At 40.1% G+C, this 13,887-nt stretch overlaps 1 protein-coding gene across 1 annotated transcript in view; it reads left to right on the top strand.

The window, feature by feature from the left end:
* Positions 1-13,887, top strand: part of XPO4 (exportin 4) — a 59,822-nt gene that overhangs the window by 21,951 nt on the left and 23,984 nt on the right. The window contains exons 5-9 of the mRNA XM_053385845.1: positions 4,333-4,449; positions 5,019-5,172; positions 7,183-7,295; positions 9,599-9,756; positions 9,939-10,113. Coding sequence (XP_053241820.1) covers positions 4,333-4,449; positions 5,019-5,172; positions 7,183-7,295; positions 9,599-9,756; positions 9,939-10,113 — 717 coding nt within the window. The remainder of the gene's footprint in view (positions 1-4,332; positions 4,450-5,018; positions 5,173-7,182; positions 7,296-9,598; positions 9,757-9,938; positions 10,114-13,887) is intronic.

Here is a 13,887-nt window from a genome sequence, read left to right as displayed (position 1 = left end):
GACATTCTTTTCTAAAGGCACGAGTCACACTTTTGGTAAGAGCACGGCAGCATGCAGAAATAATTCATACTATTTCTCTTATAATAAAAAGTAAGTGTGTGTGTGTGTGTGTGTGTGTGTGTGTGTGTGTATATATATATATATATATATATATATATATATATTGCAAAGTAGCATTGTTGGGTTCATTAGATCCTAAATTTAAACAACAATCATAATTGTCTGGGACCACTTTTCTTCCACTGGGTGTCTGATTGCCCAGTTAATCTCTCTTAGCACATTCTCATTGATCTTCCGTTAGAGCAGCTGAAAGTCTCTTTTAAGCATGGCAAACTTTTATAAAGTATATTCCTGGTAGTAAAGCCCAACTGGGGTAAGTGCCAGGCTATTCTAAGAGACAATTCACTCTGCAAACAAGAGAACTATTTTATTTTGTCAGATGGGGTTATTGTTTGGGTATGTAGTTTGTTCATGTGGTGGAACTAATGAAATTTCTGATGGGTGAGACAAACTAGTTTCATGAGGTACAATCTTTACTGGTATGAAGCTAATGTACTGTCTCCAGTTACACACTTTAGATCTTTCTTCTTAACCAGGGTTCAATGTGGATTTGCAAACTTTGGTTAGCAAGCAATTCTAGCCAGTTTTAACCATTGTTTGGGCCAATGCTGACCAAGCTGCACAGCGTGGTTAAAGCAAATCACAGAAGGAAGAGAGAAATTGGGAAGGGAAAGGAAAGAACATGTGAGATGACAGCACACTGGTTAGTAGATCAGGAATATTACCTCTGCATCAGTCTGTTATAGTGATGTAAAATACTACTATGGAGACTTAACAAAAATTAAAGGACTGAAATCATCAGGTATTGTTTGAAGTATATGAGAATATAAGGAAAGGATAGAGACCTGCTGCCCAGCACTTAAATTTGTTGAAATTTGCTTTTGTAGTAGACTGTCAGGAAGCGAGCACCCCAGAATTCAGGACAATTCATGAATGGGCCAAAGCCATAACCTGCATGCACTGCAGCAGTAGACAATAAGTAGTTCTAGAAAATAAAATAAAGCTTTTTGCTTGTTTGTTTTGGCTGTGGAGTCCAAACTCTGTATTGTAATTTTCCACTGAATTCCACTTAAATGCGTATTTAATCTAAAAGTATCTTTCTCTTTTTCTTTCTTTTTTTCTTGGATTGTCTGGGATTTATATAGCTAAGAAGAATGTTAATTTTGTGTATACTAGCTGAGATAACTAGCTCTCTGTGGGGTCAAGGTACTGACATCAGAGGCATTTCTGAACAAAGATGTCGCAGTTGGTGGGTGGATGGCACTACTGTCAGCTGTTGCGTGACCTCGCATAAATAGTATCATCACGACTTTAATCTTTCGGGTGTTCAGAGGTAGTGTGCATATTTCCGTTTAACCCCTGGACACTTGCCGGCATGCATGACCCTTTAACAATTCCTGTTCCTCTGTCCATCCTTGGCACCTTGGCTCCAAATAGTCTAGGAATAAAGCCAATAGTTGTAGACATCTATTGTGCACACAACCATTGTGAAGAGCAAAACAATGGAATACGGGACATTTAATGTATGATATAGAGGAGCTATAAATCGCTCTCCCTTGCAGAAATAGGTATTGTGACACTTATCGCCAAAGGTACCATTTGGTATTTGAAAGTTCGCCTTAAACGTAAAGCTTGACCCATTTGGAACAAGAGTATACACCTTTAATAGAGTCTGGAAGATCTATGAACTTCAGTGCATCTGGAAATTTTGGGCATGAACTGAACAAAGTTGACTACTACAGATTTTAGAGAAATTCATTGACACAGGTAGGGTTTTCCTATCCAGGTACTGGCCTGGTCAAGACCTGTTTAGCTACCAAGATAAAACAGCAACAGACCTTTGTCTGGAAAATACAAATACAGTGGTACCTCGGGTTAAGTACTTAATTCGTTCTGGAGGTCCGTTCTTAACCTGAAACTGTTCTTAACCTGAAGCACCACTTTAGCTAATAGGGTCTCTCGCTGTTGCTGTGCCGCCGCTGAGCGATTTCTGTTCTCATCCTGAAGCAAAGTTCTTAACCCGAGGTACTATTTCTGGGTTAGCGGAGTCTATAACCTGAAGCGTATGTAACCTGAAGCATATGTAACCCGAGGTACTACTAATATGAGCATGCAATATTTAAAGCTTCTAGCTTTTAGAGGGGCTTTGGAACCTTGCAATAAGAACATAAGAAGAGCCCTGTTGGGTGATACCAAAGCCTCATCCAGTCAAGCATATGTTTTTTTCACTGTGGCTAACCAGATTCCTGGATGAGGCCCACAAGCAGGGCATGAGTGAAGCAGCCCTCTCTCTTGTTGCTGCCCCTGGTCTTGGAGTACACAGCCATCATGTCTAGTGATAACCTAATCATCTATGAGTTTGTCTAATTCCCTTTTAAAGGTGTCTATATGGGTAGCCACCACTACGCATTGTGATCGTTCCATCGTGTGCTGTGTGAAAAGGTCTTGTCTTTCCTGAATTTCCCACCATTCCGCTTCATTGAAGTTCTAGCCTTTTGAGAGAGAGAAACTTCTCTCTATCCACACTCTCATGTGAAATTTATATGTGTCCAACCTTAACTCCCGCCCCCCCAAAAAACTTTAAAGCCCCATGTGTTGTAACCTGGCAAGATTATGACTGATCCACAACAATAAGTAGCTCTTTTGAGTATAAAGGTAGCCGAAATGTTCTATAAAGCCATATTTTGACTTTTATTGATTGATTTAGGAATCTCAACCATTAGACTTGTTTTCTTTTTTTCCTTTTTGTGCACCCCCCTCCCCCAATTTTCAGATAGAGGGTGGTATACAACTATGTTCTGCCTCCATGGTCAGAGGCAATGTGCTTCTGAATACCAGTCGCTAGATGCGAGAATACTGCTGTGCTCAGGTCCTGCTTCCAGGGTTCCCACAGGCATCTGGATGGCCCCTGTGTGAGAACAGGATGCTGGACTAGATGGGCCATTAGCCTGACCCAGCAGGCTCTTCTTACATCATGTTCCTAAATTGTACGCAGAGTAAAACCATAAGGCTGGATTCAACTAAAGGTTGTATTACTGCAAAGTCCTCTATGTGGATCTACCGTTGAAGTTGGTCGGAAGGCCTTAGCTCAGGGACCCCTCCAGCTCTACAATTCTATGTTTCTGTGAAACTACTGCCAGAATATAACATCTTGTTTGGAGGATTTGCGCTGGCTGCCAATCTGCTACCAGGGCAAGTTCAAGGTAATAACATATAAGGCCTTTTATAACTCAGGACCAGGTTACTTGAGAGATCACCTTATCCCTTATATACCCACCAGGTTGCTGTATTCTGCAAGCCTGCTCTACAGTAACTTGTAGCAGGATTTTCTGCGTAGCTGCCGCGGTTCTGTGGAACTGCACCCCTGTTGAGATATGGCACCCACTACCTGTTCTTTCCAGAACTAAATGAATACATTTTTGTTTCAACAAGCTTTTCCAGCTGCCTTCGGTGTTCATTTTTTATTGTTTTTAGACCTTTAAAACTGTTTAGACCTTTTAAAACTATTTTAGCTGTTTTATGGTGGGTAGGTAGGTATGGTATGGTCACCTTAAGACAGAAGTGAAAGATGATTAATAAATTAATTTTTTAAAAAATACTGAGATTTTTTCACTGGTGGCCCCTGTAAGTGACTTGGACCATATAACTATGTATTTATTGCCTGACTTTCCAATGTTTTCAGTAGGGCTGGGTGATACCTAAATACTGTGATATGATGGATATATCACAATGTATGGAATGTATCTCGGCTGCTTCTTCCTCCCCACCTTAGGGAATGAAGAAGCAGCAGAGATACATCACCCAGCCCTACTGAGCAAGCTGCCATACCACTTTGGCTCACATGAACTGTGAGGGCAATAGGGGCTTCCTTAAACTGCTCAGAGAGTGGGAAGCCTGAGCAGAAGCAGTCACCATTACAAAAAAAAGAGTAGGAATAGGCAAATATATATGTGGACTGTCCATCAAGTGACTTTTCTTCTTTAAGTTCTCAAAGCTCTTAACTAGCTCAAGGTTGTCATCTGAACTGAGAATCAATCACAATCAGTCCATCATTTCAAAAATAAGACTTTAGACATTCCATTTTGGCGACTGTAACCTTGGTTTAAGGAGCCATTTGGTCCCTAGCTTATATATCTTGAGTTTCTAATGCTGGTTTTCTTAAAATAAGTAATATAACAGATGTGTTGTGTTAAGATATTGTTGAGGTTTACTTCATCATACACTTAATTTAGTAGTAGTAATAATAATAATACTTCCCCTGTATCCTTGCAGCAAACACTGGCCTGCTCCATTTTAACGGCACTGTTGAGCGAGTTCTCAAGTTCAAGCAAAACCAGCAACATTGGGCTAAGCATGGAGTTCCACGGCAACTGCAAGCGGATATTTCAGGTAAACAAAGGACGCATGGTTCACATTTCTTCTTAGAAATATAGAATAAAGGAAATCCCCATTTCACTTACAGATGCGTACACAAAAGTGAACAAGAGTATCTATAAGCACAGTAGTTGAGCTTGTAGGTAATAGACAAGACTTATCTCCGTGAGCCTCTTCACACAGACGCATTGCGTTAGATCACCTGTCATCTGAAAAGAGCTGTCTGTTAACTTGGACCATAGCTGAGTGCTTTGCATGCACGTCAATTCTTGGCATCAGTGGTGGGCTTTGGGAAGGTGGTGGGAGAGATGGATCTAGCCTCATCCCCCTAGTCCACTGATTGCACGCCACTGATTAGCATTTCCAGGTAAGGCTGGTTAAAGGTCTTCTCACTGCCAGCCGGTCTAGAATCCAGTTAGCACCCTTGCCATAGATAGACCAGTGATCTGACTTGGTGCAAGGCAATCTTCAGATTGCAAAGAACACACACTAAGGAGCATGTATTTTTATTTTTTTTAAAAAAATCCTGATAGTTTTATTATTTTAACCAAAGAAATTAAAACGTTTTTGCTTATCCTGCACAGGAGGACGACCTCCGACAGATATTCATGCTCACAGTAGAGGTACTACAGGAATTCAGTCGGCGTGAAAACCTTAATGCTCAGATGTCTTCAGTCTTTCAGCGTTACCTTGCACTAGCCAATCAGGTCTTAAGCTGGAATTTTCTCCCTCCAAATTATATCCTTTGGAAGATCGTTTATTACATGTGGGAAATAATCACCTGATCTTGACAAACAGTCTTGAGGAAATGTAAGCTTCAGAATTCTAATTTTATTCCCAACGGGCTGATACGTTTGCTATGTCGCTGCGTTCTTTGCTAATCACTCATAGTTCGCTGTTGCAAATGCATCAAAATATTTGACTAAGCATCTGCAGAAAGACAACAATTAGCAGCACAACAAAACTGGAGCTAGATAGGAGCTGGAATTAGACTCCCGGGTCAAGAGGATACCGAACCGGGGGTTTATTAATATATGTGGTTATACAGTTAGACATATACTTATGCTGAAGCTGCTATTTATATTTTTGTATTTATCTGGGTGTTTTTATTTATTTACATGGGCGTTGCTAGGTTCTTAAAAGACTTTGGGGCACAGGCCTATGGCAGAAATCTGCCTCTGGGCAAATTAAGATGGCAGGAGGCTGGGGTCCTACTGACATTGGACTTTGCAGCACACCCCACCTCGCCCCTAAGCAAAGTTAAAAATAAGAGGTTAAAAAAGGAGGGGGGAGGTGCTGGAGGCCAAAGGGCCCATACAGAAGACAAGACCCGCCGTTCTGATCATAGCAACTGCTGCATTTACACTTTGTAATAATAATACATACTTAATATGTTGTGAGAATCTTTCAAATCTTTATCTTTAAAAAGAAGTGTGCACCCTCTTGAATTACATTAAGCCCTACCCTTATTGCAAATGGTTTTTATTTAAATCGAATAATTGTCAAAGGCATTGCATTCTGACAGCACTGAAATGGTTCCTTTGTTGTTGTTTTTCAATTTTCAGCAACCCCCCCCCAAAAAAGCCTACCAGTTGTTTGATAGGGTGGTGAATGATGTGCAGCGTAATTTACCACTCCAGTTTAGAAATTAGCCAACAATGCATCATTGGGGGAGGGCTCCAAAAGCTTTGCAACGCATCTTTAGGAAGAAATATGTGTTTAGCGGTTTAGCCCTTCAGACCAATGGCTTCTTCCTGCTTTATGTGTGGAACTTTAAAATGAATGGAATATTTTCCTGTGCTTGGCAAAATACGATAAATTGAACCACACAATAAATCAGATAACTGGCAGATATCTTAAACATTCATAGTTTGTTATAACTTTGGTTTAACGTTGAGTGCAAATGTTCACATCTTTATTACATGTATATTTTTATTGCCAAAATAAATCTCATAATATTTTGTAATAGTTTTCTGTGATAGGGTTGTTCAGCCTGTTTATTTTAGAAGACTGTCTCCCATTTTGATGCTCTAGCCCCATAGAACTCAATGGATGTCCCTTGATTCAGAAATCCTTAGCTCATTTACTTGGAAATAAGACCCACTGAAATTAGTGGTAGTCCTTCCTTCCTCTTTCTTTCTTTCTTTCTTTCTTTCTTTCTTTCTTTCTTTCTTTCTTTCTACCTTGGATTCTCTCCATCCCACCCCAGCAGGATGGCTCTGCCCCAGTCCTGTATATATTAGGATTTTCATTTGTTCTTCTGCATAGCTTGAAGATGAACTCCATTTAATTCTGCGAAGCCTGTTAGATTGTTATAAAGATCAGGATCAACAGATTTCAAAGGGCTCGTTTTAAATTTGTGATAAAGCCAGCCAATAACATTTCAGAATGGTTTAAGAAAAATATTTTGTTCAAGTTTGCATACCTGCCAAGTGTGGTATCATTTTTGTTTCCCTTTCTCCTGTCACAACGGGATGATTATTAAAGTGATTGTGCCACTATGGAATGTCTCGTCATTGTGATCAAACTGTTATCTGGCATTCCTAGGGCATTCTTTTTTTCCAGTCCTTAATACCTTTTATTCCTTGCCCTCATGCATGAATTATGCTGTGTATGTGGAGGGGCTTAAAGCTTGTTTCCATTGCATTCTTTCTGAATGGGACCTGTTGTATCTGGGATTCTTTTTTTTCTTTCCTCTTTCTTTAAAGCCAAGTCGGAATGTTGTTGTTGACCTTGACACCCGATAACTAGGCAGACATTATATAGCTATGTTTGAATCCTCACAAAATGTGATGCTAAAGCCAACAGAGTCCTGGCGTGAGACCCTCCTGGACAGCAGAGTTATGGAGCTTTTCTTTACGGTAAGTCCCATTCTGCTGTTGCTAGCTTAGTAGGAAAGAAGCTGGTACTCCCTTCTCTGAATTCAGGTGAGGGTTGCATAGATGAAATTCTCTTACTTGCCAAACAGTTATATTTCTAAAGGTCACACTGTTTTTGTTGGTTTGCTTGTTAGAGGTTAACGGAAATTCTGCCTATGTGCGCCTAGTTGCGTGCTGATGTTGTTGCTTTAAGATCTTGCTTGGTGAAAAGAATTGAAGGCACCATATTTCCAATGAATTTTGATAGGGTTTAATCTGGGTGTCATTTAGACCTGAGAAGTGGTGTTGCAGGGTGAAGTTAGTCAATTCCCTAATAACGACACTTAATTAAAAATTCCCAGTCAATTACAAAAAGCAGACAAATCCTTGTCTGCTGTCTCGGAAGGCGCTATTCTCATTTGGTATAGCAGAACTTAATGCAGCTTAAGGGCTGTATACCCATGTAGGCAACTTCCTACTTTGATTATGTTTCCGTGCAGGAAAGATGTGTGTCGCTGTCATAAGCAACCAGGGACACATGCGTCAATTTTGTCGTGCATGTTTGCTGCATGTGAACAGTGCACATGTATGTCTTCTACATAGATCTCACTACCATATAAGAAATCACGGCACTGCATGTGAGGCAGCCTTTGGTGCCTTGAGCACTCTGTTCAGGAAATCTGTGGCCATCTAGACATGTTCAGTGGTGCTTTGGTTTGGTTCCAAATCATTGCACATTAATGGAGAAAAAGACAATATAGATTACCATCCTGAAAAAAATACATTGAAGAAACCAGTTAAGGTTTATCTCCAGGAATACAATGGTGTATTGCAGGAATGTGCGGGTATTGGTTTCAAAGCTAAGAAATATTTAAAACTCTTGTCTAGATGTCAAATAGCGTTTAGTAAATATTTTGTGTAGTGTATTAATTTGCTTGACAATTTTAGCTGTTGTGTGTACATAGTTACTTGTGAGTTTTTTTATCTTGCTCAAGCATTTTCAAAAAGGTGAAAAACTTGCTGGCAGACCATTTAACAGCTGCACACAATGTGAACAGCTGTCTAGACAACCCAGACAGTTGCTACTGTCAGCTGGGAACCTCCACAAGCAAATAGTTTTTGCATTTACAGGTTAACCCTTTCTAATGTAATTCTCTGTTACGAGGTCTCTGGCTCAAAGGCTCACTTTTATTGGTAAAAGAACTTCTTTTCAAATTATATCACTCTTTTTACCAGACACACTTAGATTTATTTTAGATATCAAATTCATACAAATGAAAGGGTAACTAACACATTTATCAGCTTTTTTATGGCTTACTAAGTATCTAAAAAGCAGAATCTCTGCTGTGCTGGCTAATTCCTGATTTGCAGTGTTTATTTGCCATGCTTGTGTTTCAGTAGGAGCTTTGATTAAACTAGAAAACATAGCACTACAGTGACTCTCATTATATTAAAAATTCAATGTGTTCCTTTAATCAAAGAGAACTCTAATTTATCACCACTTCTATTTTTTTTAGTACTTTGAGATGGGCATTCATTTAATTTATATCCATAGATTTCAGTTACTAGTATTATATTTCTTATTGGATGACTATTTCTTGATGTCGGATTCTAGATGCTCTAATTTGCATCCAAGAATTTATGTAAAGTAAGTTCTCTTGATATCCTTATTTTGTCATAAAAATTCAGTCAATAAATGGATGCTCACTTTGTTGAGATGATTTCTTCTCACTGAAGACCTCCTGAGGAAGAGTGGCATGATCCTGCTCGCAGAAATGAGTGGATCAAAACGGAATCAAAAGATTTTGCTGCAAGCAAAATATATTTGGTTTCTTGCTGGTTCTGTGTTTACCTCTGCTAAAGAAGCATCTATATAATCTTGATTGAACTTGTCGACTAACTTTAGCAAGACACTGTAGCCCAGGCATAGTTAGCATAATACAGATGGCTGTCATTATTGCTGTTTTTAGAAGTAGCAGCATGTCTGACTGGCTGGCATCTGTTTCTCTCTTAAGTCTCAACATGCATAGACAGTTCAACATGTAGGTAGGTCCCAGCGAAACATTGCCTTCGACTAATTAAATATGGCTTATGAAGTTGGCATATTGAGAGGGCAGCTTGGAAGTGCCTTGAAATAATAATACTCTTGATTTCAAATTCAGTGGAGAAAGCTCTGAGCGTGTGTTGAGTGTGCATGGACTTGCAATGTGCTCTTTAGGATTGCGAGCCATGTGACGATGGTAGAAGAATGTCTAATTTCCTACCCCCGCCTCTCATGTGGTGTTAACCCTCTTGCTTCCAAAAAGGTGCATCGAAAAATTAGAGAAGACACAGATATGGCACAAGACTCGCTGCAGTGCTTGGCTCAGCTAGCCTCTCTCCACGGGCCAGTTTTTCCAGACGAAAGTTCTCAAGTCGATTACTTAGCTCACTTCATTGAGGGATTGCTCAACACTATCAATGGGTATGTAATAGGTTTGCTTCCTAGAATTTGAGGAGGGAGGGACTTGCTTCCTGTAGTTCTTTGCAGCTTGAACAGTGGCGTGGAATACTTAAAAGATTCTTGACAGTGGGTCTTGATTTGACTATGCCGGTAGACTTATTTACTCTTTTCTCTTAAAAAATAAAAATGTTTTGTCTTAACAGAATTGAGATAGAGGACTCTGAAGCAGTGGGAATATCAAGTATAATCAGCAACTTGATCACTGTATTTCCTCGCAATATATTAACAGCCATTCCAAATGAACTTTTTTCTTCGTTCGTTAACTGCCTCACACACCTCACTTGCTCTTTTGGGAGAAGTGCTGCCTTGGAAGAAGTGGTGAGTACAGATCTTTGAATTCCTAAAGGCTTGCTTCAAAATTTGTATCTTTAGTTTTTAGTTCATGTTAATGCTGAGCTTGCCATGCATCCTCCACCCCCGCCCCACAAATGCTAAATATATTTGTAATAGTTCTAATGAGTTGTGTTAGTGTACTTTTTGTGTTTTGTGTGCAAACAGGGTAATTAGAGAGCAGTTTTTGAGACAGTATTAGGCAAGAAGTTAGTACTAGTTCAAAACTTGGCACTTCAGCAATGAATTCACATTTTAAAATTGTGTGTTAGGTACCTGCCTCAGTGTAGCAGCTTTTGAATTTTGCTTGAGAGTTTAACTTTGTTTTTTTAATTAAGAAAATACTTTTAACGTGGGGAAACGGGAACCACAGAGTGAACAAATGAGGCTGCTTTGGGGTGTTTTTCTTGCTATGACACCATACCAAATCTAGTTCTTGTTAAATTATCCCTCTAATGCCCATCCATGAAATCATTACCTTTTATTGGGAACAGCAGGATTGAATTGGACACTTCTGTTACATGAACAGCTTTGTTCACTGCTGTGCCTTTTATGAACCGGTAGTTGAAAAGGAGGCTCAATAAATCCTAAGCAGATAAACGTCTCTCTCCAATACGCTTCATGTTTTTGTGTGCAGTTTGACACACCTACAGGAAAGTACAGCTTGAGCACCAATACTGTGCCTGAAGCATGGAAATGAATATCTGTCGCGACTCTTTTTAAACTATTCTTGTGAAGGATACCCAACTGATATGACAGGACTTCTTTTCACATCCCATGAACCTCACACCATTCTTCCTTCCTGGGTTCTTCTTGCAACTGCCCCACCATTTTACTATTTTCACTGGAAAGCTTCACACTTGGCATAACCTAGAAAAGACACACCGCTTCCGCAGCTGATTCCAGTTAGTTTATAATCAAGTAAGATGCACACATTATGCATAGCCCCTGCCATTCATGGAAGGGTTGATTTGTCAGGGCGGAATGTGGTGCTTCATAGCTATGTAAAGACATATTGCCAGGCAAAAATAATGTTTGTATTAGTAAAAAAATAATAATAAAAATAGCTTGTGCACAGGAGATATGGTCAGAAACCCAGGGGGTGGTGACTCAGGAGAGGGCATGCTCCCTGGCAGCGCCTAACTTGTAGAAATTCCTCTTCACAAAAGTGCATCTTGCATCTTGATTATGCAGCTTTTGGTGAATGCTGAAGAAACCTCTCTTTACAATGGATTTTGTCACTTGAGATATATATATTTAGGACATACTTTGATTGTAATTTGCTTTAAACTGTTTTTGACATTGTGTTTTAATTGTTCTTAGCTGCTCTGGGCCTGTAGGGTGAAGGGCGGCTAATAATAATAATAATAATAATAATATCAAAGACCGACAGACCAACTTTTCATAAATTGGCTTAAGACTCTATTCTGGGTCTTACTCAGTGCAAACTCTCGCCCTTTATAGCCTTTATTCTGCTTCATATGAAATCCCTTTTCATCTTATAATAAAGTTTTCTTGTAATGTCCAGTGTAGCTAGGCCTTACCACTCCTGATTGCAGTTTAGTGCATTTTGTCCTAGCTTGAAAGAAGTAATGGAAGATCATTGAATCTGCTTACAGTTCATTTGCACTGAATGGATCTTCTGCCTTACACAAACAGTTCACCACCACTTGCATTCTTCCAGTTTTTATAATGCATCCTCCCCGAAGGCTCTGAAGCCATCTTGTCACCAAAATCCTGAATGCAACTAGTGGAATAATTTATTCACTTTTGCTTAATTTTGGATGCAATGTCATAGTGGCATTTAGCTTTCTTGATTATGGTTTTTCTTTTGGCACAGATGGCTATATTTCAAACACCAGATGGGTATTAGATTTCCTGCAGAGGATTCTGCACTGACAGTTCTTAATACCTTGTAGGTTCGTACTGGTACAGCATGTCCTTGTGCCCAAAGAGTCTTTAAACGTGTGTTCTAATTAAATGACCAGGGAGGGACGCAACACGGTTATCAAACAAGCTAATATCCTTCAGAACTTTTCTAAAGGCAGTTGATTGACTGGAAACAAATTACAAGGGACAGTTTCCCATGAACTGCTCTGTTAGTTGATGTTTGCCTTTTCATGGGTTGGCCAAATTTTCAGGAAGACCAGCCTATGGGCTGCCAGGGCGTTAGGCTCAAGTGGCTCAGGTTTCCTCATTCTTTAAAGAATATTTTAAATAGTTGAATTACTAGAACAGCCTAGTTTTTGCATGTGTTCTGGTTTCACTTAACAGAACATGTATTTTTGGCTCACAAAGCTAATTTTTGCTTTGTATTTACAACATTCCAGTAGAATGGAATGATAGATCTCCATATGGGTTGGGGGGAAAGCGTGAGTTGTGCTGTCAGGTTTCCTTCGTAATCTTTTACAGGCCTCCTCCAAGCTGTTTGCTTAAGAAGTATCCCTGACCCACTTGGCAGGCTAGATGCTCATGAGTCCCTCCCGAGGTTCTCCGCACACAGTAGGGAGGGAGGTTCTTTCACAGGACCAGGAGTGTAAAAGCTCAGTCCAACATGAGAGCTCCCATTCTCTTGTTCTTAGAGGAGGGTTTGGGGAGCAGTTGTGCTATGCTGAAGTTTGGTGCAGGCAGAAGCAGCCCATGAGTGTTTGCTCCAAAAACCAAGTGCAGTACAGTCATCCCAAATGCCTTGCGACTCAAATATTTTGGCTCCCAAACACCGCAAACTAGGAAGTTAATGTTCTGGTTTGCGAAAGTTCTTTGGAACCTGAACGTCCAACACGGCTTTCGCAGCTTCCAATTGGCTGCAGGAGCTTCCTACAGCCAATCGGAAGCCGTGCCTTGGTTTCCAAATGTTTTAGAAGTTGAATGGACTTCAGGAACGGATTCCGTTTGACTTCCGAGGCACCACTGTGCATGACACTCCTGAAGTCCCTCCTGATATGTGCAGAGAAGAGCAAGGATCAGCAACGAGCCAAAAGTTGTGGCGCCATATGAACTGAAGTCAATAACATTGAACAGCACCTAGCACAAAGCACATTTGAAATAATTCAGTTAGGAAAAGTGTTACATCTCTCGAAAATTGCTGTGTGCTTTGGTTGAGGGTGGGGTACATAAGTAGGCTTTTCTTGTCTGTGTGGTTGTGAGGAAGGGGAAGGAGTAGCTGGGTGTAAAAAAGAATTTTGAGATTGGGAAAAGGAAACAAGGCCTTCCAGTTTCATTTAGGGGAGGGGCTATTCAATTTAACAGGCAGCTTCAGTCGTCATGTTTTATTGTAGTACAACAATGATTTAATCATGGGATTCCACTGGGACTCCATGATATGTTTGTGAGGCCGGCCCAGTGAGTATACTTGGCATAAGAACTGAACTAGGACAGTCTCACTGCATGGTTGATTACCGTATTTTTCGCTCTATAAGACGCACCAGACCACAAGAAGCACCTAGTTTTTGGAGGAGGAAAACAAGAAAAAAAATATTCTAAATCTCAGAAGCCAGAACAGCAAGAGGGATTGCTGCGCAGTGAAAGCAGCAATCCCTCTTGCTGTTCTGGCTTCTGGGATAGCTGCACAGCCTGCATTTGCTCCATAAGACGCACACACATTTTCCCTTAATTTTTAGGAGGGAAAAAGTGAGTCTTATAGAGCAAAAAATACGGTATATCCAGTTTTACCAATATGTGAAAAGGGCTATGAGTCTATTCTAATTCCATTGTCCATGCATTGAAAAAGCTGGTTGAATTTTCTAATCATCTTTCAAGAAA

The sequence above is a fragment of the Podarcis raffonei genome, chromosome 4 (assembly GCF_027172205.1).
Source record: "Podarcis raffonei isolate rPodRaf1 chromosome 4, rPodRaf1.pri, whole genome shotgun sequence".
NCBI lineage: Eukaryota > Metazoa > Chordata > Lepidosauria > Squamata > Lacertidae > Podarcis > Podarcis raffonei.
Note: the sequence above shows the minus strand (reverse complement) of the source record. Positions and strands in the feature narration are given on the sequence as shown.